Source organism: Mastomys coucha, unplaced genomic scaffold (genome assembly GCF_008632895.1).
Source record: "Mastomys coucha isolate ucsf_1 unplaced genomic scaffold, UCSF_Mcou_1 pScaffold5, whole genome shotgun sequence".
Lineage (NCBI taxonomy): Eukaryota > Metazoa > Chordata > Mammalia > Rodentia > Muridae > Mastomys > Mastomys coucha.
In genome coordinates, this window is record NW_022196911.1 from 99276107 (window position 1) to 99302112 (window position 26006).

General features: G+C 53.0%; 1 protein-coding gene across 4 annotated transcripts in view; it reads left to right on the forward strand.

The window, feature by feature from the left end:
- The window catches only part of Fmnl1 (formin like 1), a 27898-nt gene continuing 1892 nt past the window's right edge, over window positions 1-26006 (forward strand). Inside the window, exons 1-23 of one of the 4 annotated variants that reach the window (XM_031354963.1) lie at window positions 1-394; window positions 8596-8679; window positions 10139-10222; window positions 10887-10960; window positions 11238-11321; window positions 11798-11923; window positions 12172-12189; window positions 15130-15238; window positions 15997-16073; window positions 16197-16290; window positions 19410-19484; window positions 19780-19890; window positions 21196-21345; window positions 21855-21956; window positions 22120-22372; window positions 22591-22878; window positions 23064-23188; window positions 23787-23989; window positions 24416-24650; window positions 24783-24851; window positions 25397-25477; window positions 25552-25681; window positions 25827-25990. In XM_031354963.1, coding sequence (XP_031210823.1) covers window positions 266-394; window positions 8596-8679; window positions 10139-10222; window positions 10887-10960; window positions 11238-11321; window positions 11798-11923; window positions 12172-12189; window positions 15130-15238; window positions 15997-16073; window positions 16197-16290; window positions 19410-19484; window positions 19780-19890; window positions 21196-21345; window positions 21855-21956; window positions 22120-22372; window positions 22591-22878; window positions 23064-23188; window positions 23787-23989; window positions 24416-24650; window positions 24783-24851; window positions 25397-25477; window positions 25552-25681; window positions 25827-25990 — 2865 coding nt within the window. In that variant the 5' untranslated portion in view covers window positions 1-265. Of the gene's footprint in view, window positions 395-8595; window positions 8680-10138; window positions 10253-10886; window positions 10961-11237; window positions 11322-11797; window positions 11924-12171; window positions 12190-15129; window positions 15239-15996; window positions 16074-16196; window positions 16291-19409; window positions 19485-19779; window positions 19891-21195; window positions 21346-21854; window positions 21957-22119; window positions 22373-22590; window positions 22879-23063; window positions 23189-23786; window positions 23990-24415; window positions 24651-24782; window positions 24852-25396; window positions 25478-25551; window positions 25682-25826; window positions 25991-26006 lie in introns of all 4 variants that reach the window. The other 3 variants (XM_031354961.1, XM_031354962.1, XM_031354964.1) reach the window with 3 other exon arrangements.

A 26006-nucleotide genomic window follows, 5' to 3' on the forward strand; every position in this document is an offset into this window, starting at 1 on the left:
CCCCCGGCCCAGCCCTCTGGCCCCGGCTGCCTGCAACCCGACTTCCTCCCCGAGCCTCGCTCGCCGCCCGCTCCCTCGGACGGGGCCGCCGCGATGGGACGCCGCGCCCCGGCTCCTGCACGCCGCTGAGCCGAGAGCCGCCTAGCCCAGCCCCGCCACCCAGCGCTGCCCTTCGCCCCGCGGCTCCCGGAGCCTAGTCCGCGACCCCCAGGGAAAACTGGATCTCCGAGGCTGGAGGCGCCTGGCCGGCTGGGTGGGGACCACCATGGGCAACGCGGCTGGCAGCGCCGAGCAGCCCGCGGGCCCCACCGCGTCGCCCCCAAAGCAGCCAGCCGTCCCCAAGCAACCGATGCCGGCGGCCGGGGAGCTGGAAGAGAGATTCACGCGGGTCTTGGTGAGTGTGACCTGGTGCGCACTAGGAGCCAGGGATGACAGGGGCTCCTCATGCGTCCCCGCCTCTTGGGACTCAGGTGCCGCTTGGAGATCCCCGGTCCACCTGCTGTCCCTCCAGAGGGATGGGAGTGACAGTGTCATCTTTCAGAGTGACTTAGCACCCCCTCCCCCGAAGAAACTTTCTTCAGCCCCCTCCAGGAAGCTCTCTTATGAGAGTGCTCCCCCCGACCCCCTTCCTATTCTCCTAGGACCCCCTTCCTATTCTCCTAGGTCTAAAGGTGTCAAAAATGTCTCATGAGTTTGGGTTTCAAACGTGTCCAGGGTTGTAGGGGGCTGGCGCCCACTTTTTCGCTGGACGCAGGCCCAGCGGCCGGTGTGGGTCTGGGGCACCTGCCCTTCTGCGTCTCAGGGTCAAAGAGGAAAGGGGTTATAATTTAACCCTCTGGAAGCCGTAGACCTCGTGGAGCCTTTAGTCCTGGGTTGTTCTGGTGTCTGGCATAGGAGTTGGACTCTTAGACCCTCCAATCGTGTTTGTCACCCCCACAATGACCCGGAATGGGTGCTTGCAGTCAGTCCCTCACTATGGACCACCCCCAACCACCGAATAAGCTTAGGAAGGGTGGGGTCAGGATGGGTTGGTCATTCTGGCTTGGAGTGGGACCAGAAATCTGGAAGGCTTCCCTCCCTCATGGCTGTCCCTTGCTTGAGAAACTGGGGCAGGCAAGGGTGGGTTAGGATGGAGGAGAAGCTGAAGCCTAGGCCTCTGGGGAGGGAGCCATCAACTCAGGCTGAGCATGGAGCAGTTCAAGTGTTTCTGATAGGGTGGGCAGTGCAGTCATAGGTCCCAAAGAAGGGTGGGAGGGAGAAGTAGGGAAGGGCCAGTCTTTTTCACTTCCCCCTCTTCGCCCCAGCACTCTTTCTTGCTGTCTTCTGTAGGTGGTTGCCCAGTGGCCTGTGCACTGTTAGCTATCTCCAGCTGGACACTGGGTGACAGTGGGGAAGGCTGGGCTGTTTCCTAGGGGCCTCTCCCCAGTGTCAGTAGGTCTGAGGATGAGAGTGCAGAGGAGGCTCCCTCTGGAAGCAGAGAAGTGCTGGCCCTCTGTCCCCTACACTTCCTAGATGGCATTTTCCCTCTCTGACTGGCAAATCATTAGGCCTGACTTGCTAAATCCTCTGCATGGTCCCCAAGGGGCAATGGTTCCTGAGAATCCTGGCTCCAGAAGGAGAAGAGGAGCTTGGGGGACCTCTGAGATAGGGTGGGGTCTCTCCTTGTGAGGGCACAAATGCTCAACTTGGGGACGAATAGGGACTCTCGGGGACATATCACACTAGGTTAGCTTTGGACTTCCCAGTCTCTCCACCTGCCCCTAACTCCCTCTTCCCCAAATCCTGATCTTGGCCAACCAAGCTCAGCGGAACTGAGCAAATTGGGGAGGGGGTCATATAAGGAGTCTGGGTGAGTGTCTGGTTCAGCCTGTCAGGGGGCCGTGGATTCGTTTCTCCCTTCATGCATGTGTCTATGGATAAGGGATAGTTCTCAGCCAATCTGTTTGGTCAGGTACACTAATGGGAAGAAGCTTTGTGAATAATTCAGACCAGTGGAAATTCCAAAAGTCAAGTGCAGGACTTGATTGCCCTGGGTGGATTTGCGGCTGTGGTGATGAGTCTGATAGGAAATGCTGCTGGGAACCCCTGAGGGCCAGGGCTTGAAGTCAGGACATGGACCTTCCAGAGTGTCTTGATGGCTTAGTGGAAGTCTAGGGCAGCAGCAGCACCCACAAGGGTTACCCATCCCTTTCAGGTCCCCTGGAATTCAGAGCTGTCCCTTATCCTCTGTAGGTGGGTAAACCCATCTTCAGGTCACAAGGTTGAGAACTGGCTTTTCTTGTTCCCTCGCCATTAGGGTCATGAGCCCTACCTGGATTAACAGCGGCCCTGACCACTGCCTGAGGCCACCCAGGGCTGAAGATTTATTTGGTGAAATCAGGAGTCTACCAGTGGGTGTGGTCCATTTGACCTCTGCTCCTGGGGTCATGCGTAGTCTTTAGGGAATGTGTAACATGAAATGAATCTGAAGTTGTTGTGGGAACCCACCCTCTGGATTCCCCGGTGTTAATAGGGGAACCCAGTTCCCCAGTCACATGGTCCTGGGAACCTGTCATTTCAAACTTAGCCTCTCTTCATCCTTGGTTGGGGTAGGATTCCCAGGTCCCCAAACTTCCTCTTCTCTTAGCTATGGTGCTTTCCTTATAATTTGGGAAGCTCCCACCAGCCAGGCCAGGGGAGCAAAGAGACATTTTCCCCCCAAGGGTGGATGACAGGTTACTACCTTTCCAAGAAGGCTATGAGAAAGGGGGGTGCCCTGCTTACAATTGGGGGTGGCGAGAAAGAGCAGGTTGAGCCAGGGTTTCCACTGCTGCCTTAGCAACCGTGGAGGAGCGATGGCTGCCCCACTACACAGGCCTGCTGTGGTGGTGGGAACACACCAGCCAGCCAGGCTCTGAGCTCTCGCCTCTCCTACGCCCATGCCCAAGGCTGGGTGTCTTCCAATGCTCCTCGTCTTCTCTGAGAGGCATGCAGCGCAAGGGTTTGAGATGGCAAGCCACCCTGTCCGAGTCCACCAGGAGGGCTACGTATGCGGCTGGCCAGAGGGCCCGAATGGTCAGCCCGTGGACCTAAGGGAGAGGAATAAGGGCGAGTACCTAGGGATGTCTGTTTGAAGCTGAGTAAATACTGTATCCAGGCAGGGCTGGGTGAGGGTCCAGCTCACTGAAGGGCTCTTACTCATACCCAGGATGTGGGCACTTTATCAGGTATTGGGGCAGTCAGCACAGCTCCAAGAAGAATATAGGTCATTGGAGCTCTATCTTCCACTTCTGGGGCTGATGATGGCAAACAGGTTGGACATCTCTGCTTTGTTGGGCAGTGACAAAGGTGTCCCTTAGTGCTTGGGGTGCTACTCAGTCCCTGTGGACTGTCCCTACAGTGGATCTCATTGGGGTGTGGCCTTGTGGTTAGCTTTTGGGTTGGGCAGAGTCCATGGCTGACATTCCCAGCAGGCACAGCTAGCACATGCTGGCCCGAAATGCAGGACAGTGGGCATGATTCACAAGGGCATCTGGGGTTGGCAGAGGCTGGAGGAGATGAGCAGGAGCAGGTGTTTACCCTTGGGTCACATCTGCATTTTTCTTGAAAATTCAAGGTTCTGGAAGGTGGTGGCTTGGTTCTCCCTGCATTTGAAGGGGTTGGGATTGGGTATCGTGGCAGCTCGGTGGATGACTTTCATCCTTGTTGCTTAATTCGTGTGTGACCTTGGGCAAGTTCACAGCACTGAGCTCCAGTTTTTCTTACGCATAAAAAGAGGATAAGCGGTATATGGCGTCCTCCTAGGATTGCTGAGGTAGAGGGCTCCAGTATAGAGCTTATCAAGGACCAAGTGCCCATAAATACTTCCTACAGTGAGCAAGGAGAGCTGTTCCGGGCCTCCCTGAGGCCCTGTGCCCCTCCCCCACAAGAACATCCCCAGGTGGCCAGGCATTACTGAGTCACCTCCAGGTCTGGGCTAGCACAGGCCAGGCATCCTCCTTGCTATCACACAGGTTAGAAGCAATGAGGCCCAGACTGAAAGCTGCCTGGGCCGGAAACCACGAGAGGGAGGGCCCAGCTCCCCTGCAGGGTGGAGTAGCCTGGTGCTAACGGTGGTAGAAGCAGTAGCGGTGTGCGGGTGTGCACACGAGGAGGGGTGGAGGCCTGTACTTCCCTACACGCATAGTGTGCTGGGGGGGGGGGGTTCCCCCAGTGAGTAAGAACTCAGTGTGGGCAACAACAGGAAGTGTAGGGTACTGGGTGGCAGGAAGTTACTCTGGCTGTTCCTGGTTTCTCAGATGGGGGATTGGGGCTAGGGCTATCTGCAGCCAAGACCCCAGTGCCCTTATTTTGGGAAGAAAAAAAAACCCCAAATCCTGTGTTCTTAAACTACATTGTCAGTTTGGTCTTCTTGGGCAAGTGACTTAATAGCTCTTTGCCTCAGTTTCCTACCTGGGATATGGAGTTATAATAGTAACTGGTGTGCTTATTGTTGATGTTTAAATGAGTTGGTAGTAGCTTACAATATTTAGAGGGAAGTGAGACCAGGGAACTGTTAGGGATATTTATTGTTGTTGTTGTTGTTGTTGTTGTCATGATTCTCTTGCTGGATTATATGGATGTGGTGTTCTGGCTCCCACTCGCTTTGGCCTTTGTCCTCTTCTGTAGAACCTGGAGCTTAGATAAGAGAAACTGGTAACTTTTGGGGTTCTCAGTCCCTGACGCAGGCTGGGGGTTAAGCCTGGGACTGCTTGTTAGGGCTCCTCTAAGGCTGTATCCGGGATTTTAAGTGATGCGTGCAACTAATTGTTTCTGCATCTGTGCAGACGGCTTGAATGCCAAGGCTGATACCTCACAGAGGTCAAGGGGGAGGACAGATGAGCCTTGGGATCTGGGCCTGTCAGGCTGAGCTCTGGGGTTCCCTGACACTGAAATTGGGGTCCACATTCAGAAGCTTCCTGGACCTCAAGGGGCAGGGTTGTGGGGAAGGGGCGGGGTGGTGGGATGGGGCCCAGATTCTATGAAAGATGAAAGCAAAACTGTAGGGTGTGGTCGTGTCCAGATGTGTCCAGAGCCCTGGGTCTCCTGGGACAGTGTCTCAGAAATCAACAAGGCCCACAGTGCCAGGACTTGCAGGCTCATAGCAGGATGCAGGCTCATAGCTGGATGCAGGCTCATAGCAGGAGTCTGCGACCGTGGGGCTCGGTGATCTACAGCTGGGACCTCCCTCTGCAGTCTCCAGAGGTCGAGGCAGGGAGAAAAGGTTGTCTCCACACAGCTGAATAGGAATATGAATGAAATCAGTTCCATTTATTCATTTATTTTCGAGGGTTTCCAGACAGAAAGGTCTCTCTGTGTAGCCCTGGCTGTCCTGGGACTTTCTCTGTAGTCCAGGCTGACCTTGAACTCAGAGACCTGCCAGTCTCTGCCTCCTGAGTGCTGGGATTGAAGGCGTGAACCACCACCCTCCTGCTCTTATTTATTTATTAGTATACATCGTGTTACTGTGGGTCCAGTCTGGTCTCAAGCTTGGAGCTATCTTCCTATCTCTGCCTTCACAGTGTTGGGATTATAATAGGCCTGTGCCTAATGTCCAGTGTCAGCTCCTTTGTGTGGCCACACCCCATCTAATTAAATCTATCTGCTTTCTCAGCTGGCATGAAGCAATGGGACAGTGAAGAAAGGGAGGGCACAGGTTTGGCCAAACATCCTCCAGGCCTTGAGGTCTTCTGTGGACCTCCTCCAGTTTCCTGTGCCCCACATTTATAAGATGCTTCTTTCTAGTGATAAGACACCAGAGAATATTATATCAAAATATGGCTTCTGGCTGGGCAGTGGCGGCACATGCCTTTAATCCCAGCATTTGGGAAGCAGAGGTAGGCGGATTTCTGAGTTTGAGGCCAGCCTGGTCTACAGAGTGAGTTCCAGGACAGCCAGGGCTACACAGAGAAACCCTGTCTCAAAAAACTAAAAACAAAACAAAAAAACATCGCTTCTGAATATTCCTGGGTACTCTGGGAGTGTGAGGGCAGGCTAGCTTGTGCCCATTTTATGGAGGAGGAAGCTGAGGCTGACAGGCCAAGAAGCTGTCAGACTAGGTGGGCCCAGAGCCTGGGTCTTTTGAACTTAGCTTCAGTCTTTCTGCGTCACAGCTGCCATCCCTTCCTCCATCCAATCAGGAGGCAGATGTCAGACATGTAGACTGCCTATCCCTGCCCGTCCTACTTGAACAACGCCAGTCATCCTTTTGCTTAACCTGGTCCCTGCTCACTGGGCTACATCTTTGCTGAATGCCCTGGTTCAGGGTTTGGCTCCTGCCTTGAGGGTGGCCCTACCTCACCCTGAGTGAGTAGCATTTGCTAGCCTATCTACCGTTCTCTGGATACCCGGCTCCTTGGTGGGCACAGCCACAGCCAGGGAGCAGCTGCTAATGAGTGTTGAGTGCTGTCAGAGTTATTTCTGATTTCTGAGCCTAAATTTAGCTTGTCTGGCAGGCTGGCACGTGGGCCCGGGGCCTGAAAAGTCCCAGGTAGCTTAAGGGACAAGGGACACCCTGCCTTCTGCCATTGTTGAGACAGGTCCATCAGGCAGCCCCATGCAGAGGTTGTCTGTCCCTAGCACTAACTCTGGAGTGGCCCTGAGGGGTATGAACGGGGGTTGGGGGGCGGCGGGGGCGCTGTGGCTCAAAGCCAGTCACTGCCTCCCTCCTCTTACTGTCTTCATAAGGTCACCTTGGGCAGGTCATTGAGTTAATTTGTGCCTCTGAGATAGACATAGTAACGGTGTCAGTGATGGTGGTCGGGACAAGAGGAGGTCGGTGCCTCACATGAAATGCATGTGGGTGAGGCTGCTTGTTTAATATGAGCGCTGGGGACGTTACTGAAATCAGAAGTACTCCCAGGCCATTCTAGAGCCACGCAGGTTTCCTAGGTTACTGGGGGCTCAGACATTTCATGACAGAGATGCTGTCCTCTCAAAGGTTCAGATGCCTGAGCTCAGCATCCTCCCCATCTCCCTCCTCCCCCTTTCCCTCCTCCCTGTCTTCCTCCTCTGTGCTGGCCCCAGCCCCAGGGTCCTGCTAGGCCTGGCTTCCTACTTCCTCTTTCCCCTGGCCTTGCTACACCTCAGCCCCCATTCCCATCCCCGTCCCCAGAGGAAAAGTAGGTTCCTAGGCCCCCTGAAGCAGAGTAGGCCCCACCCACGGTCTTCAGACCCCTTTTGGAAAGACTCTGTCATGCAGCAGGAGCAGGCCTGGTGTAGTTTCCTCAGTTCAGGCTTACTTTTGAAATGGGGTCAGGGATGACGTACCTCAGCCCCCGGCTGGCCTTGGAGTGTGGTGGGTGGGCAGTTTCACCTCACAAGTAGGGCCCCAGCCGGAAACCTTAGGCAATGGGGGCTGATAATACCCAGCTTCCTGTTCTCTGAGGATGAGTCAAGGCAGTGATTTTGGGCCGAGGTCTGGACAGAGCCCCAGACCTAACCCTGCCACCCAAGAGAGGAAGCTAGCTGAGGAGTCTTGAGTGGGTGTGGCTCCCTCTCTGCTCCAGCCATGGCCTCTTCTCAGAGCCAGGGTCAGAGAGTGTATAGCCTGAACTACCAGAATGGGTGTCAGACAATTCCCAGGCCTTGGGCTGGGCTCCTTGGGGGCTCCCATATCTATGGTGGAGACCCAGGCTAAACTGAAACCTATGAAGGCAAGAACTGGTATTGGGGGACTGACATCTAGGTCCTTGTTAGACTTGAGGTTTCCTGGATTGGGGTGAACTGGCCTTGTTCTCTAGGTTGTTAGGCAGACTTGCTAGGCCCTGGGGGACACTGGGACCCCTACTTCCAGCAAACCCCACTTGAATACACAGCCCTGGCTGAACTATGCATCTGACTTGTGACAAGAACGTTCGGCTAGGGGAAAAGGCCTTGGAGAGAGTACTGCTGCCTTATCTTAGGTGTGTGAGGGAGGGAGAGCCCCAGCCTGGGCCACACCAGTACCACAGGCCCAGTGTTGTGCCTATTCTGTGTTGGAATGACCTCCATTGCTCAAATCTCGACACCTCTGCAGCTGTGACATACCTGTCTGGGACTCCCTGCTGGATGCCACATTGCTCTAAGCCCCCCTCAACCTCCTGGTGACCTGGGCCTAGTCTGCGCGTACAAGCTGCTTGGTGGGAGTAAGACCGTGGCAGCAGGTCCCAGCCGGGCCTGTCTGGAGTTGACCTCCCTGCTGGCTTCTCACTTGGATGGGGGTAGAGACCATGTCCCCTTAGCTCCAGTGGAGCCTAGAGGCTGTGGGGATCCTGAGGGACTCACAAACTTGCCTCATGCCAGGGATGCCAGGGGGAGATGTGTATGGTGCTGGGGCCTGGTCAGACTTGGATTCAGACACCAGGTTCCTTTCCAGCTCTGGGGCCCTGGGACCCTAGGACCTTCGGGGAAGGTGGCTGGCCCTACCTCTCTGGCCTTTGATTTTTCTCCTTGGACAACACTGCTTATCTGCCAGGGTGAGAGGACAACACATCTTTGAGGGAGCACCATGGATTCCCTGAAGATGAACACTCTTTCCTTCTTGGTTGTGTTGGAGCCTCGGACTCAGGTCTCTGTCTTTCACCCCCCGCCCCCCAGAACTGTATGAACTTGCCTCCAGATAAGGTCCAGCTGCTGAGCCAGTATGACAATGAGAAGAAATGGGAGCTCATCTGCGACCAGGTGGGTGCCTGGAAGGCTCAACTGCCCTTGCTTCTGCTCTTGGGGAACCCTGTTCTGAGGATGCAGGAGCTGGCAGGAGAGGGGCCTGCCTACTGCCCAGGGGCTAATATGTACCAAGGTGGCTGGGGCCCCATGCAGGACTCCCTATTCCCTTGAAAGGCCTGATCAGAAACCACAGGGGTCATCAGCAGGGTGTGTCCTAGATGGCTGGCCGTGGCTGGCCCTTGATGCTGTGCACTGCTAGAGACGGAACCTAGGGCGTCATGCGTGCTAAGCAAGCAGTCTATCACTGAGCTACGTCTGTAACACTTGGGTTTCTGGTTTTGTTTTTGAAAGTGAGACTTGCTATGCAGCCCGGGCTAGCTTCAGACTCACGTTCCTTCGGCCTTCAGAGACGTCACCATTATTCAGAGTCCTGGGGTTACAGGTGTGGGTCTCCATGCCCAGTGGCTTGTCTCTCCTACCCTGGGCTGAGAAAAAGAGAAAATATCCCTGTGTTTAGCCAACTGGAGGAAGGGGAAGGTGCAGGTGCCCTGGCTTTCTCTTCTGAGGTCAGAAGAGACACAGGCAGCCGTCTCCAAGAGCAGTCAGGTCAGAATGCGGGTCAGAGCTCAGGCTAAGCCCTGGGTTCACAGAGTGGCCCATCTGTCCAGCTGCTCCTTCCCAGTGCAGGGGTGGGGTAGGGTGGAGACTGGCCTCTGCAGGCAGGATCCTGAAGAGAAGGAGATAGGAGCTGCTTTCAAGCTGAGGTCTAGGGGCTGGGAGGTAGGGAATTGGAGAGAGGAGGCCCTTGGCCTCCCCCAGAACCAGCCAACCCTTCCAGTAATGGGCTAGGACATACCAGCTGGGCATCCATCTTGGTAATGCTGGGCCATGGCAGAGTTGGGGGGTGCTCTAAAGGCTCTGGAGTTGCACTTGGTGCCTCTGTTGAAGGGTTCTGTCTGGATTCTCAGAGGAGCTTAAAGACTGGAGAGTAGAAGTTAGAAGAGGGTGTCTGAGCATATCAGAGGGTTCTGGGCTGGGAAGGGTAGGGGCCTTGTGGTGGGGTGTGCCTCTGCTGTGGTCCATACTTCTGTGTGAGGACCTGGGGCAGGGGGATATAGGAAAAGAACCCAAACTGGTACCTACCTAAACAGAGAGGCAGGACATGGGCCGTCTACCTGCCAGGAGCTGGCCCCTGCCTAGACTTTCTACTCTAGTCCAGGAAGGGCAAAACAAGCCTGAATGAATAACCCAAGGCAGGGCCTGTGGCTGGCCTGGCCTCTATTCCCCTGGCCCCAGGAAAGGCACACACCAGGCCTAGCGCTAAAGTCTTCCACATGTCCAAAGTTTGTGCCTTTGGTATTTCAGAAGCAGTTTAAGATAGCCTGAAATCACAAGTCAGATCTGAGAAGAAAGCTACCCAGTGGTCTTTGGGCAGCTGTGATGGGTTCTCTGTACACTCCATTCATCTCCCCAGGAGCGGTTTCAAGTCAAGAATCCCCCTGCAGCCTACATCCAGAAGCTGAAGAGCTACCTGGATACCGGTGGGGTCAGCCGAAAGGTAGCATCTGATTGGATGTCCAACCTGGGGGTATATATCTCCCTTCCTATTCTCTGCCTTTCTATCCTGCACCCATATATATGTGTGCTTACACAGGCATTCCTGTGTGTATTTGTATTGTATGTATACATATGTGCACCCTGAGTATTCATGCATAGACATGTATGTGTGGTAGGTGTGTGTGCTTTGGAATTTGTAGGTATATTTGTTCTCATGTATCCCTAAGTCCATACCTAGGAGAAAGAGAGAGAGGAAGTAACAAATGGATGTATATGTGTATCTCACATAACAAATGGGCATGTAGGTAGGCACTCTGTGTGTACCTACCTGGGGATCACCTGTGTGGATGTGCATGCCTGTGTTTGACATGTGCATGCCCAGTGTGTCTGTGCAGAGATGTGCATGTGTGCGTGTATACTGGATCTCTGTATAGAGGCATCTCTGTGCACCCTGTACCTCCCAACATGTCTGCATATACTTTCTATGTTGGGGGAAGGCAGTAGTCCATGAGTATTCATTCTGTCGCACAGGTGTGTGGAGGTGGTGGGGGAGGCTAAACGTGAAAGGCCTTGAATGTACGCTGGGGGTGGATACTCTGGCCGATGCCTCAGGACTGTGGGAGTCTGGGCTCCACCCACAGATGCCTTGTTTTTTTGGTCCCCAGTTTAAGAGGCGAGTTCAGGAGTCCACACAGGTGCTGCGGGAACTGGAGACGTCCCTGAGGACAAACCACATTGGGTAAGCTTAGGACAATTGACTCTGGCAGCCTCTGGGGCTTTCCAGCCTCTCCATCACAGGCTCCCTCTGGACCATTTCCTTCCTCCCATGTTGCCTGGGCTGGATTTCCACACACAGCTGGGCTGTGGGTCCTGCTTGGGCCCTCAGCATCCCCTGATATCCCTGAGTCTCTTGAGGGTGGGGTGAGGGCAGTTAAGGGCTCTTGCTTTGCCTGCTCATTGCTTTGCTTGGGCAGAATCCATTCTGGATGTAACTCAGAGAACCTTGTGCTTTGCAGGTGGGTGCAGGAGTTCCTCAATGAGGAGAATCGCGGTCTGGATGTCCTGCTTGAGTACCTGGCCTTTGCCCAGTGCTCTGTTGCGTAAGCACCTTGCCCCAGCCCCCATGCTTCTTCTCAGTGTCCTGTTCACACATTCCTGGGCCTCAGCTAGACCTCTGAACAGGAACCGATCTCTTCTCCTGTCTCAGGGAAGCTGCACTTGGCCCTGGGCAATGGTTCTTCTGAAGGCCTACCCTTACCCAGAAGGGACCTTCCTGCTCCCTCACTGTGCTCGCCGTAGAGCGATGGAAGAGCTAGGCATGGTACAAATCTCTAATCTGAGAATTTGGGAGGCAGAGACAAGCAGAGCTCTGTGAGTTCTGGCCAGCCTGATCTACATGAGAGCCTGTCTTAAACAAACAAACAAACAAACAGAAATGAGAGCCATGAATGAATGCAAACTCCCCCTCCTACAGAGATTTCTTCTGCAGATCTGTCTTGCTTTGCAAGTCCCTCTGTCCCTTCTTTAAGTGTCCTTTGTCTGGGGAGCCTTCAAAATTCTTGCGTCGCATCTCCAGATATGACATGGAAAGCACAGACAATGTGGCCTCTGGTGCAGAGAAGAGCAAGCCCCTGGAACAGTCCGTGGAAGATCTCACCAAGGCTCCGCCCTCATCTGTGCCCAAAAGTCGCCTGACCATCAAGTATGCGGGGCCCCAGAAGGGGTGATAGGGGAATGGATAACAGGGGCCCCCATTGCCACATCTAAACAGGGCCCTGAGGGTCACTGGGAGGTGAAGTTTGGCATGGGGGAATCAGATGTGTGAAGTTTTCAGGTGGAGACACCAGAGGCTAGACTCTGAGGGGGACTGGAATAAGGAGGGGGTTTGGGGGTTGGTAGCATCCCCTTTGTACCTCTCTAACCCCTTGTTTCTCCCTGTGCGGCCTCCAGGTGCCCCCCTTCTCCCCGGTACGTACATAGTCACCTGGGGGCAGGTGCATGCTGGGGGTAGGTGCATGCAGGGTCCGCTCTGTGGGTGGTGGGTTGGAAGAGCAGTCAGCTGACATCCCCGCGGTCAGCTGCTGTGGATCAGTCTCCTCAGAAGACAGTCACCCTGGAGCATCAGCTTCTGTTGGGTCTGAGGGACCAAATATATGTTTATTTATTTGTGTGTATATATGTGTAGTATGGTATATGGGCATGTATGTGTGTGTACCAATAGCTAACCCAGAAAAGCATGGCTTTTACCTGGGCGCTGGGGATTTGAACTCAGGTCTTCATGCTTATACAGCAAATGATCTTACCAACTGGCCATAAACACACACACACACACACACACACACATATGTATATATAAACATAATATAAATATACATGTAAATATATATATTTACACACATACACACACATATGTGTGTGTGTGTGGTACTGGGACTTGAGTCCAGGGCTTCAGGCATTCTAGGCATGTACTCTTCCACTGAGCTACATACACCCCCTAGCCCGGAACCACTGTACATTAAGCCCCAAGACCTCACAATATGTTTCTTTCCTTCTTCGTTCATTCACACAGCAAACAGTTTTTTAGACACTTACTAAATAGCACGTATTAGTGGCAAGCACCTGAAAGACAGATAAATTCTGCTTTTGAGGGGCCTCAGTTTAGTGGAGAGACAATTTAGTGTGATAGATAATCACAGAGATGTGAGCTGGGTCTCTGAGAAGGGAGGTGCTCACTTGGCCGGAGGTGGGGGGGGGGAGAGGAGCTACCAGGAAGACTTCCCAGAGGAGGTGACAAGGGGAACTGTGTCTGACAGGGATAGACAAGCGATGGGGACAAGAGGGGACGGCGTGAACAAAGACTGAGACATATTTGAACCATCTAGGAAAAGCTGATGTAGCAAGCGGCCAGGAGGGCTCAGTGGGAGGCGTGGGGCTGGCCAGTGTGGCGGGAAGAGTTACAGAACCGGCCAGAGGATTGACGTGTGGAAGATATGGTTAGCGGCTCTCCAAGTATGAAAACCTCAGATAATTTTTTTGGGGGGGGGTGGGGGACCAAGAATAATAGAGAGAATACCCAGAATGCTCCTTACTAGACGCCAGGCTGGAGCTTCTTACATGGCCTGAACTAGCCTGTGGTGAAGAAGGTGTTCCTGAAGCTGAGGAAGTGGCCCAGCTAGAAAATGCTTGCCTTGCAAGCGTGAAGAGCTGAGTTCAGTCCCTGGCACCCATGTAAAAAGTCAGTTACAGGTGTGTGCTTATCATCCCAGCCCTGGAGAGGCTGAGAGGAGAAGACACTCAGTGGCCAACCTAGCCTCACTGGCAGGTACTAGGTCCCAGTGAGAGATCTTGTCTCAGAAGAACAGATTGGGGGCTGGTGAGATGACTCATCGGGTAAAAGCACTGACTGCTCTTCCGAAGGTCCTGAGTTCAAGTCCCAGCAACCACATGGTGGCTCACAACCATCCGTAATGGGATCTGATGCCCTCTTCTGGTGCGTCTGAAGACAGCTACAGTGTACTTACATATAATGATAAATAAATCTTAAAAAAAAAAACGCTCAAAACAACAAAAAGAGCAGATTGAGGGCTGAGGAGACTGCTTTGGGGGTAAAGTGCTTCTGCATCAGCGTGTGGACCTGAGTCTGGGGCTCTAGTGCCCGTGTAAAAATTGGGCACAGGTGCATGCCCTTGGATCTTCAGTGCTGGGGAGATAGGAGGACGGCTAGAGCTTGATGGCTTGCAAGTCAAGTGCAAATAGCAAGCTCTGGGTTCAATAAGAGGCCTTGATTTGGAAACAAAGACTGATAAGAAAGGTACATGAAATGAATCTCTGGCCTTCACACGCACACCCCCCCGCCATATACACACACATGGGTGCACACACCACACACACAGACAACAACCAACAAGATAAAAAGCTTCTGAAGAGTGATGCTCAGGCTTGTCTGGTCTGCCTGTGCACACGCTCACACGCACACACATGACATGCACACACGTGTACATACAAAGATGGGATCTACTATTGCTGGGTATGGTGAGATATACTTGTAAAGGAGGCTAGCCCGGGCTACATGGGCTTTGTCTCATCCCCCTTAACTCCCCCAATACAGAACTAATGTTGCCATTCACTTTCCTAAAGTAGTAAGCTGGAATGATCTCAAATCCAGGCACTTTGAGTTTAGTCTGCCTCTCAAGATGGAAGATGAGTCCAAGTGATTGTGAGCGCCCCCTTGTGGCGATGTTACGGTTGTCTAGCTATTTCCAGGCGTTGTCTGTCTTTATCCTTGGTGGGCTCTCCACTCGCCAGCTCTCCTCCCTCCTCTCTCCCTCTCTACTTTCTGTTTCCCTCCCACCTTTTTTGAGACAGGCTCTCATGTAACCTAGGTCTCAGACTCCCTACTATGTGGCCAAGGCTGGTTTTGAGCTCCAGTCCTTTGCCCTTCCCAAATACTGGAATTACAGGCATGTGCCATTGTGCCTGGCTCACAGTAGCCACCCCCCCCCCCCTTTTTTTTTCCGAGACAGGGTTTCTCTGTGTAGCCCTGGCTGTCCTGGAACTCACTCTGTAGACTAGGCTGGCCTCGAACTCAGAAATCCACCTGCCTCTGCCTCCCAAGGGCTGGGATTAAAGGCGTGCGCCACCACTGCCCAGCTTCACAGTAGCCCTTTTAAAAGCCAAGTCTTTGTAAGGGCCTTTGCTTCCTTGACCCACCCTCACTACCTCCCCCAGCATGCCTGCCCCTGGGAAGGCTGCCTTCAGCTGGCCAGCTGAGTCGGGTAGAAAGGAGACAGTGGCTTAGAATTCCAGATCTATCCCCGGCACTCCAAAAGGCATCTTACTGGTATGGGGAGCAGGAAGCTGGGGATTGGGGGGCGGGTCTGACCCTGCCGCCTCTTCCACATCCATCAGGCTGACCCCCGCTCACAGCAGGAAGGCGCTAAGGAATTCCCGAATCGTCAGCCAGAAGGATGATGTCCACGTGTGCATCATGTGTCTGAGAGCCATCATGAACTACCAGGTCAGCTGGTGGCATGGGACTGGGGACTCAGGAGATGGCTTTTCCTCCTGGGACCTGTGTTAGCTGCTGATGTCCTAAGACCATGTGCCACTTTTGCCTGGAACCCTCCTAGCCTGGGGTCTGGGCTTTGCTGGGGGTCCTGAGGCTGGGAAGTCTTGAGGGAAAGCCCTGGGGTTTATTAGCTTCATGTCAGGTCTGCTGAAGTGGCTTTGGGTGTGGTGGTGGGGAAAGCAAGGGCCTTGGGTGGGATCAAGGAGGGTTGGGCAGTGGAGTCCATGGGAGAATAGGCTTGGCTATGGCACTAGGGGAGGGCCAGCGGGTCTGGCTCCACTTCTGTGCTTCCTCACTTTTGTAAATTGTCTTAAAAATGTTATGGGATTTTGACCCGTGTGATTTTTTTTTTTTTTTTTTTTTTTTTTTTTTTTTTTTTTTTTTTTTTTTAAGTAACTCTATTTCATGGCTGTCCTGCATCTTAGATTACAACTTTGTATATGTCCATATGTCAAAAGGTTGGACATGCCTGCATAGCCTTGCTACATCTAGGGTGCTTGGCACTGGCTTTTGAGAAGACAAATGAACTTGAAAAGGGGACAGGGTTGGGCCTTGGCTTCTTAAGAAGAGGTAATGGCTGGATGTGAGGAGTTTCCTAAGCTCTGAGCACTAAAATAGAAGCCAGAACAGCATGGCACAGGCTATGCTGGAGGTGCTGGCAGTTTGGGGGACCTGCCTGGAGGTGCTCACCTCTCCTCTCTCCTCAGTCTGGCTTCAGCCTTGTCATGAACCACCCAGCCTGTGTCAACGAGATTGCTCTAAGCCTTAACAACAAGAACCCCAGGTAAGGTTATTCCTAATTGATTTTCTGCTTCTGTCCTTGCAAAAACTCTTGTCCCCTATCGTCAGGCCTGCTGCCTAGGCTCACCCCACCCCTGCTCCCCCATCCTTCCCTTTCTCTTCTCAGAACCAAGGCTCTGGTACTGGAGCTGCTGGCGGCCGTGTGTCTCGTGCGGGGAGGACACGACATCATCCTCTCCGCTTTTGACAACTTCAAGGAGGTACTGGATTCCCCCCTTCCAAACCTACTTGTTCTTCTAGGACTGCTGGGAGTCTGGCTGCCAGAAATTGACACAGGATGGGTGTTTGGGAAATCCAGAGGATAGTGGGATGAGGAAAATCAGAATGGAAGGTGTGGTCAGAAAGGGCCATTGTCTAGCTTCCAGCCCTCCTGATGCTGCGAACCTTTAGTACAGTTCCTCATGTTGCGGTGACCCCCAACCATAAAGTTATTCTGTTGCTACATCACAACTGTAAGGTTTTTTTTGTTCGTTTGTTTTTCGAGACAGGGTTTCTCTGTGTAGCCCTGGCTGTCCTGGAACTCACTCTGTAGACCAGGCTGGCCTTGAACTGAGAAATCTGCATGCCTCTACCTCCCAAGTGCTGGGACTAAAGGCGTGTGCCACCACTGCCCAGCTTCAACTGTAATTTTTGCTACTGTTAGGAATGGTAATGTTACAAGCTTAAAGGAGGTTCATGCATAGTAACATGGTAAATAAACTGGCCATGATAGGGCTGGAAATACCACTCAGCAGTTAAGTGTGATCCCTGCCTGAAGGTGAGGATCTGAGTTCAGATCCAAACACCCATGTTATAAGCCAAAGCCTCTAACCCAAGCCTGCAGGGAGAGGAGACCAGATGCTTGCTAATGTTTACTGGTTTCCAGCCTAGCTGAGGAAATATGGCCCCCAGGTCCAAGATAGACCCTGCCTCATAGAAATAAGCAGAGTGCTAGAGGGGACATCTATGCCTTCTGGTCTGCATGTGCGCACAGGCACATGCAACTCCCTCTTCTGCTACTACACACACACACACACACACACACACACACACACACACACACACACAAATTCATCCAAAAAATGTTTTAAGGCAGGGTCTCACTTTGCAGCCCTGGCTAGTCTGGAGCTCGATCTATAGACCAGGCTGCCCATGAACTCACAGAGATCCACCTGCCTTTGCCTCATGAGTGCTGGGATGCAAGGTGTGCACCACCATGTCTGGTCAACGAAATAATCTTTAAAGGTGGAGATGAGCCAAGCAGCTTGTTACAGGCATTTGGGAGGTAGAGCCAGGAGGACTGGGACTTCAAGGTCCTCACTGGCTACACAGTGAATTCAAGACCAGCCTAAGCTACAAAACAAACAACAGGGGAAGAAAAACAGGCCAAGGTATAAAGGAACCCAGCACAGACTCTGTGTCAAAATGGGGGTAGGGAGCTAGATGTGTTCATTCATTCCTTTATTGATGTCCACTGAGGGCTGATTATGGACCAGGCACAGAAGCAGGCCCTTCGGATACATTAGTGAGCAAAATACATGAGAAAGCATCGGAGGGCTGTGATAGTAATACTCATTCAGTAAAATACTCGCTTTGCAAGCACGAGGATCTGAGTCCATGAGCCCACATAAAAAAGCCAGGTTTGCCAGGTGTGTCAGCACACACCTTTAATCCCAGCACTTGGGAGGCAGAGGCAGGTGGGTCCTTATGAACACCATGTCGGCATGGCTACATAGTTGTAAAAACAAACAAACAAACAAAAAAAATCCAAGGGACTGGAGAGATGGCTCAGTGGTTAAGGGCATTTGACCTTGCGGAGGACCCCGGATTGATTCTAGCACCCACATGGCAATTGACAACTGTCCATAACTCCAGTTCCAGGGGACCTGATACATTTTTCTGACCTCTGCAAGTACGAGGTCGCTTGCCTATACATACATGCAAGCAAACACTCAAGAGACCTAAAATTAAATAAATAAGTCTTTTTGTTGTTGTTGTTGTTTTTAAATGAGCCAGGTTTCGTGGCATGCGATTTTAATTCTAGAGGCAGTGGCAGGCACTTCTCTGGAGCTCCGTGATAGCCAGCCTAGCTTACTCTGTAGGCCACCAAGAGACCCTGCCTCTGAAAACAAGGTGTGAGTCTCAATGGACCTGGTTTGGACCCTGGCATCTTACTAAGAGGCTCACAGCCACCTATCACATCAGTTCCAGGGGATCCATTGGTGCTCTTGGCTTCTGCAAGCACCCACATGCACTTTTCTATTTGTTTGTTTGTTTTTGAGACAGGATTTCTCTAGGTAGCTCTGGCTGTCCCAAAACTCACTCTGTAGACCAGGCTGGCCTCGAACTCAAAGAGATCCACCTGTCTCTGACTCCCAAGTACTGGGACTAAAGGCCTGTACCACTATCGCCCGGTTCCACATGCACATTTTACACATTTATTTATGCAGGGACAAATATATAATAAGTAAAATATTAAAAACAACAACAGCAACAAAGATGGATTTGCTCCTGAAGAACAACACCCGAGATTGATTTTTGGCTTCCACATACATGCACATACATGCGTAGATATGCACACATATGTATACACTATACATGCATGCACATGCCTATAATGAAAAGGCATGAAATAGCTAATAAATGAGTAATGTATGTAGTGTTAGAAAATGTTAAATGGCCGGGCAGTGGTGGTATACACCATTAATTAGTCCAGCACTGGGGAGGCAGAGATAGGAGGATCTCTGTGAGTTTGAGGCCAGCCTGGTCTACACAGAGAAACCCTGTCTCCAAAAAGAAAAACAAGCTGGGCAGTGGTGGCACACACCTTTAATTTCAGTACTTAGGAGGCAGAGGCAGGTGGATTTCTGGGTTCGAGGCCAGCCTGGTCTACAGACTGAGTTCCAGGACAGTCAGGGTTATACAGAGAAACCCTGTCTCAAAAAAACCAAAAACCAAAAACAAACAAAAAAAAAAACCCCAAAAGAAAAAACAAACAAAGCTAAATGTTATAGGGAAAAGGGTTGCCACAGGAGAGGGGACTGGCTGTAGCAAAGGTCTCATTGAGAAGGTGAAACCTGACCAGGCAAAGCTGGGAAGAAGCTGGGGGTTGGGTGTGGTGCTTCTCTGTGTTAACAACAGCGTGGATTCACTCAAATGCTAGTGCAGCCAGGGTAGGGTATGTGAGATTAAGAGGGAGCAGTGTTGGAGGTGGAAAAGTGACATGGCCAGATTTGGATTTAATTGGAGAGAAACCTGTAGGGGCTCAAGGGCAGCCGTGGCAAGATGGCACCGGAAGTGTGTGACTGATTTTTCAGTGTCGGCCATCCCCCCTCTGCAGGTGTGCGGGGAACAGCACCGATTTGAAAAGCTAATGGAGTATTTCCGGAACGAAGACAGCAACATTGACTTCATGGTGAGCTTGGAGCCCTGGGGGCTGAGGATCAGCTGGGCCCTATTGCATACTGGGAGCAGAGTGGGACTCTGGGTTGCTTGGCTCAGCTAAATGACAACTGACTGACTGTCAGTGGGAAAGGGTGGATGTCAGAGGAGAGGGGACTGGACCTAAGGGGACCTGGATGTTACAAGACTGAGTTAGTGGAATGTAAACTGGAGACAGGGAAGGGAGGCTTGGGGACAAATGGGGAGGGCAGATATCAGCACGCTGACCTATAGAGGTCCTGAGAGTTGCTTGTGCTCCTGGCCTCCAGGTGGCTTGCATGCAGTTCATCAACATTGTGGTACACTCTGTGGAGAACATGAACTTCCGTGTCTTTTTGCAATATGAATTCACTCACCTGGGTCTGGACCTGTACTTGGAGGTGAGCCTTGTACCCCATCCCTGACTGAACAGTCCATCCGAGGTGGGGTATTTAGTATGTAGTTAGCAGGTTTTGAGTTCAAGCTCCATCTCTGAGAGCTAAGCTTGGTGACAACATACGAGGAGTCATGTCACTTGAGAGGCTAAGGCAGGAGGAGCTCATGTTCAAGTTCAGTCTGGGGTTCACTGCCCCCCAACCCAAATGATAAAACCCCACAAATAAACAGAATCCTACCTCTGTCACTTGCTAGCGGTGTGACCTTGTATGTATCTGTTCATCCTTCTGAGCCTGTTTGCCTGTCAGTCACAGAGATGACAATGGCTCCCAATGTGTAGACGAACTCTGGTACATGGCGGATACTGTAACATGTGTCATTGAGGTCCTGGAACAGGCTCAGGTGGCTCTGCGTCTGACCCAGGAGCATCAGTCCAGTCAGATGCTCTGATGGGGAACTCAGAGATACTAGACAGAGTGGGGAGCTGGCTCAGGCTGGAGGTCAGGGTCTTGGGAAGAGGGAAACAGGGGAACTGTGGGAAGAGAAATCACAGCTTCTGCTTCCTCTGGGAAGCTCTCTAGAGGGTAAGGCCTTTGGGGTTAGATTTCTGAAAGCTAGGACTGGCTAACAGTTAGAAGGGGCAAAGGCTGGTATAGCCATGCAATAGAATGTGGGTCAAGGATGTGCAGTCGCACATCGGCTCCAGCATAGCCAGCTGATCCTTGAAAGGAAAGAGAAGCCAGATGCCAGAGGCCAAGTATAGGGCTGGGGAGATTGTGTAGCAATTAAGAGCACTTACTAACCGGGCAGTGGTGGCACATGCCTTTAATCCCAACACTTGGGAGGCAGGGGCAGGCAGATCTCTGAGTTCGAGGCCAGCCTGGTCTACAGTGTGAGTTCTAGGACAGCCAGAGGTGCATAATGAGATCCTGACTGGAAACACACACACACACACACACACACACACACACACAGAGGGCGGGGGGAGAAAGGGAAAAGAATATAGAAGGAAATGGCCAGAATGACTAAATTCATAGCGGTAGGAAGTAAGATTCATAGCAGCCAGGAGCTGGGGAGAGATAATGGGAAAGGAACCTAACTGGTATAGGGTTTTGGTTTTGGGGATTGAGCTTCTAGGAAAGAAGTAACACACCTTAAAATAGTGAATTGTGTGGTACATGAATTATATCAGTCAAAATGAAAATCAAACTAGAGCCCAAGTACCTTCTTCCGGGTAGTGGCGGTGGTTGGATAGACCTCCCCACCACCGCTACCTCAGACTTCCCCACACTCCTTCCGTCTGGGGACAGAGGCTCCGGCTCACCGAGAGTGACAAGCTGCAGGTGCAGATCCAGGCGTACCTGGACAACGTTTTTGATGTGGGAACACTGTTGGAGGAGACAGAGACGAAGAATGCAGTGCTGGAGCACATGGAGGAGCTGCAGGAGCAGGTGGCAACGGTGAGAGCGGCTCATACCTAGTCTACCACACAGTAGGCCCACAGGAAGGCTGGCCTAGGGTGGGCTCCTCTTGTGTAGCAAGTACTGAATGGAAGGCAGAATTCTGGGTGTGGAATGGGAGCAGCAGTCTGCCTGAGTCCGCCCTCAATCCAAACCCAGCATCCTTTTGGTATCGTTCTCAATGAGAATTTAGGGAGCGCCCACACACTGTGTGGGGCTTGTGCGCAAGGCAGGCACCTTCTCCCTGAGAAGATTCTAAATCCCGTGGTCCCGTGTTGCCTCTCAGCACAATCCACTCCTCTACCACTTCTCTTCGCACTAGTGCCTTGGTTTCCCTTCTTAATTTATACGGATTCAGGCGTCAGGCTCGGCCCACCCTTGGCACGTTAGGCCAAGCGGATGTGGGAGCCTCCCCCAGCCTTCCAGGCAGGCTTGCCTGATGCCGCCCCCTCACCGGCGGTGCCAGTGCCTGGCCGCGGGTGGTAGCTCACCATGTGCTGGTACCGCAGCTGACAGAGCGACTTCGGGACACAGAGAACGACTCCATGGCCAAGATCGCTGAACTGGAGAAGCAGCTAAGCCAGGCTCGCAAGGAATTGGAGACCCTGAGGGTAAGCTTTGGTGTGGGCTGGGTCAGGATGGGGGTGTGCGCCAGGCCAGGATTCCCAAGGAGTCTTCTCCGCTTGACATCCCAGTCCATCCCAGAAAAGGATTGGGTTGCGGTATACCAGAGAGCTTGCAAGTGGGCACTAATCCTTTTCCTGGGGCTCACAGGAGCGCTTCAGCGAGTCGACCCCCATGGGCACTTCTAGACGAATCCCTGAACCTGAGAAAGTGCCTGCCCCAACCGTGGTGCGACCCTCAGCTCTAGAACTGAAGGTGGAAGAGCTTGAGGAAAAGGGGTTAATCCGTATCCTGAGGGGGCCGGGGGATGTCGTCTCCATCGAGATCCTCCCAGGCGCTGCGGCGACACCAAGTGGTGACGAGGCACCAGCTCCGAGGGTGTCCACTGATTCCCCTAGCACAGGTGCGCAGGAGCTTCAAGCCGGGGGAGAGAGAGTGACCAGGGCAGGGAAGGGTATCCTGCGGATATACCTGGCTATGAAAGATAAGGAGGTTAGATTGTAGACGTGGCACAGGTACGCGCAGGTGGGTTAAAATGGGTTCTGGATGCATGCGTAGGAGAGGGAGGTGGCAAGGACCCACCCACCCAGGCAAGAAGTAACGGGCACCTCCCACCTGCAGCCGAGTCAGTTCCCGAAGCAGCATCAGCATCACCACCGCCTCCGCCACCTCCACCGCCACTACCTAACCTCCAGTCCCAGCAGGAAGCCCCTCCCTCTGCACCCCCGCTGGCCCCGCCCCTCCCAGGCTGCGCAGAGCCGCCACCTGCACCGCCGTTGCCTGGAGACCTGCCTCCCCCACCTCCACCACCCCCACTTGGTACTGATGGACCAGTGCCACCGCCACCCCCACCACCTCCGGGAGGACCCCCTGATATCCTCATAGGACAAGGTCCAGATATAGGCCCAGGTAAGTGGAGTGGACTATCTCAGTCCTCTAGGGCTGGCGGGAAAGCAGAACAGGGTCCCTCCTGTGTCGCCCTTCAGGACCCTCTCTACCAAAGAGTATCTGCTGCCTCCTGCCTGGCTTGTTAGGCCTGGTTGCGTTAGTTCCCTCTGGTGTCTGCCCTGCTCACCACTCTTTCTTGCTCCCAGGGGTGAAAGCCAAGAAACCCATCCAGACCAAGTTCCGCATGCCATTGCTTAACTGGGTGGCCCTGAAACCCAGCCAGATCACAGGCACTGTCTTCACTGAGCTCAATGATGAGAAGGTGCTGCAGGTGAGTGGGCACCACAGGGCTCCAGGGTCATGCTGGGCCTAGGGGTGGCCGTCTACTTCACTTGGTTGTAGATGAGGATGAGGAGACCCAGGGTATGTGTGGGCTTTAAGACACAGACTACCATTGGACAGAAAAAAAAAAAAAACAAACCAGTGAGCTAGCTTGACTACAACCCTTGACAGGAGGCAGTATCCTGACCCCTGCAGGTTATCCTCTGCCCCCCAAGTGGGACCTCCTCCCCTTTCTGCCTGTCCATTTCCCACAAGACAACTAAGGCCCCTGGGCTTCTACTTCCAGTTTCACTTTGGAGCGGGTTCTCTGTCCTCTGGGAACTATTTTCTCTGCCTGGAATAGTCTCTTCTTACTGCTTTCCTGGCTGATCAGCACTTCCTTCGGCTTTAGTAGCCAGGAATCTGGATCTTTTGTGTCACCATCTCTGTCCCGTCTTTGTGTCTCTCCTGTATCTCCTGTCAAGGCCCATGGTCAAGCTAGCTCACTGGTTTTTCTGTCCAATTTCTGGGATGGCTATATTGACATCCCAGGAGAGCAGGTGTGACTCGGCTCCACTCAGCCTGGCTTTCTCTCCTTACGCCCTTAGGAGCTAGACATGAATGACTTTGAGGAGCAGTTTAAGACCAAATCCCAAGGGCCCAGTCTGGACCTCAGTGCTCTGAAGGGGAAGGCATCCCACAAGGCCCCCACTAAGACGATACTCATTGAAGCCAACCGGGCCAAGAATTTGGCCATCACCCTGCGCAAGGGCAACCTAGGAGCAGACAGAATCTGCCAGGCCATCGAGACGTGAGTACCTATGCTGGGGCGTGGCTCAGTCCCCTCACTAGGCTAGGATCAGGCAGAGCGTAGTAAGAACCCCAGCGGTGGGACAGAACCCACCAAACCTCGTGCCAGTCCTGGTCAGGGAGCATTGTCTCAGTTTCAGACCAAGAAAACTTGACACTGTACTTTGAGCCTGTACCCTGATTGAGACTTCCTGACTCGTCCTGCTTCTGTCCAGCACGGGCAGCCGAGCCAACCGATTCATAGCTGTATATCTATCTGCCAGTGTTGTGTTGTATGACAGGACTGGGGTTTCCGGTGTCCCTGACTCCTAACTCTTGTTCTCTGAAGCGGTCTACAAATACTAAATATTGAAGGTTGTTTAATCAGTCCTGCTCTCTGGAACTCGTAAGTGTGGGATGACACTCGCTCTCCCGTCTCCTCATGCAGATATGACCTACAGACTCTCAACTTGGATTTCTTGGAGCTGTTGACCCGCTTCCTGCCCACAGACTACGAGCGTAGCCTCATAGCCCGATTCGAAAAGGAACAGCGGCCGATGGAAGAGCTGTCAGAGGAGGACCGTTTCATGCTGCGCTTCAGTCGCATCCAGAGACTTCCGGAGCGCATGAACACGCTCACCTTCCTAGGCAACTTTCCAGACACGGCCCAGCTGCTCATGCCGGTGTGGGCAGGACGGGCAGGGTGGTGTGGTGGAGCTGGGGCTGGTGGGTAGGGAGGGCATCTCTGAGCTCAGCTTCCAGAAGGACAGCTGGGAGGGAGGCTCCAGCTTACCTCATCTCCATCCCACCCTTAGCAACTGAACGCCATCATCGCAGCCTCCATGTCTATCAAGTCCTCCGACAAGCTTCGCCAGATCCTAGAGGTGAGAGCCCAAGGGACCGGGAAGCAGGACCTACCCTTGCTTAGTTTAAAAGGGAGACTCAGACCCCGCCCACCTGGGATATAGCAAAGGTTACGTTCCCATTTCTCTCACGCATGTTCTGATGACAAGCTAAGGTGGGAGGTGGGGATGAGCAAAGGCAACAGCAGCTGTGCCCGTGAGACTGTGCACCTGAGCTCCTTCTTGGGGGGTGGGGGAGCTCAGTCCCTCTGGGGATTGCTTTGTGAAAGTAGCTGGGTGACTGCACCTGGTCAGTGGAGTGTCTGCAGACAACAATGCATGGCTGTCGGGGGACTGAGGAAGGGATGTGGCAAGCCAGCTTGGAGTGGTCTAATGAAGGATAAAATTTGAGTGTGCTACTGGTGTTCATAGTGTGCACATGAGATGTACGTCTGTAAAATGCATGTGAATCGGAACTGAGGGACCCATTCAGGAGGGGCTGAGCGTGAAGGCTGGCTGAGAAGTATATATTCTTCAAGGGTTTTCCCCTTAGCCTGGATCTCATTGAGTCTTTCTTTCTCTCCCAGATTGTCCTGGCTTTTGGCAACTACATGAACAGTAGCAAGCGTGGGGCAGCCTATGGTTTCCGACTTCAGAGTCTGGATGCGGTGAGATGGGGCTCCTGCTCTGGGGCCTGGGGGTCTGGTTGGTGGCCTGTGGCTTATAACAGATCCTTGTCCAGTTGCTGGAGATGAAGTCGACCGACCGGAAACAGACATTGCTGCACTACCTGGTGAAGGTCATTGCTGAGAAGTACCCACAGCTCACGGGTTTTCACAGCGACCTGCACTTCTTGGACAAGGCAGGCTCAGGTATGGGGCGCGGGGGTCTTGGGTGGGAGCAGGAAGCTCAGTCCTTGGGCCCCTGATGTGGTTAGGAGGGAGCGGGGGGGAGGGGAGCTGTAGGATATAACTATGTGCATGCTGTCTTATCCCGACTCTGTGCTGTCCACTCCAGTGTCCCTGGACAGTGTGCTGGGAGACGTGCGCTCCTTGCAGCGAGGTCTGGAGTTGACTCAGAGGGAGTTTGTGCGGCAAGATGACTGCCTGGTGCTCAAGGAGTTCCTGAGGGCCAACTCTCCCACCATGGACAAGCTGTTGGCAGACAGCAAGACAGCTCAGGTGAGCTGGAGGGATG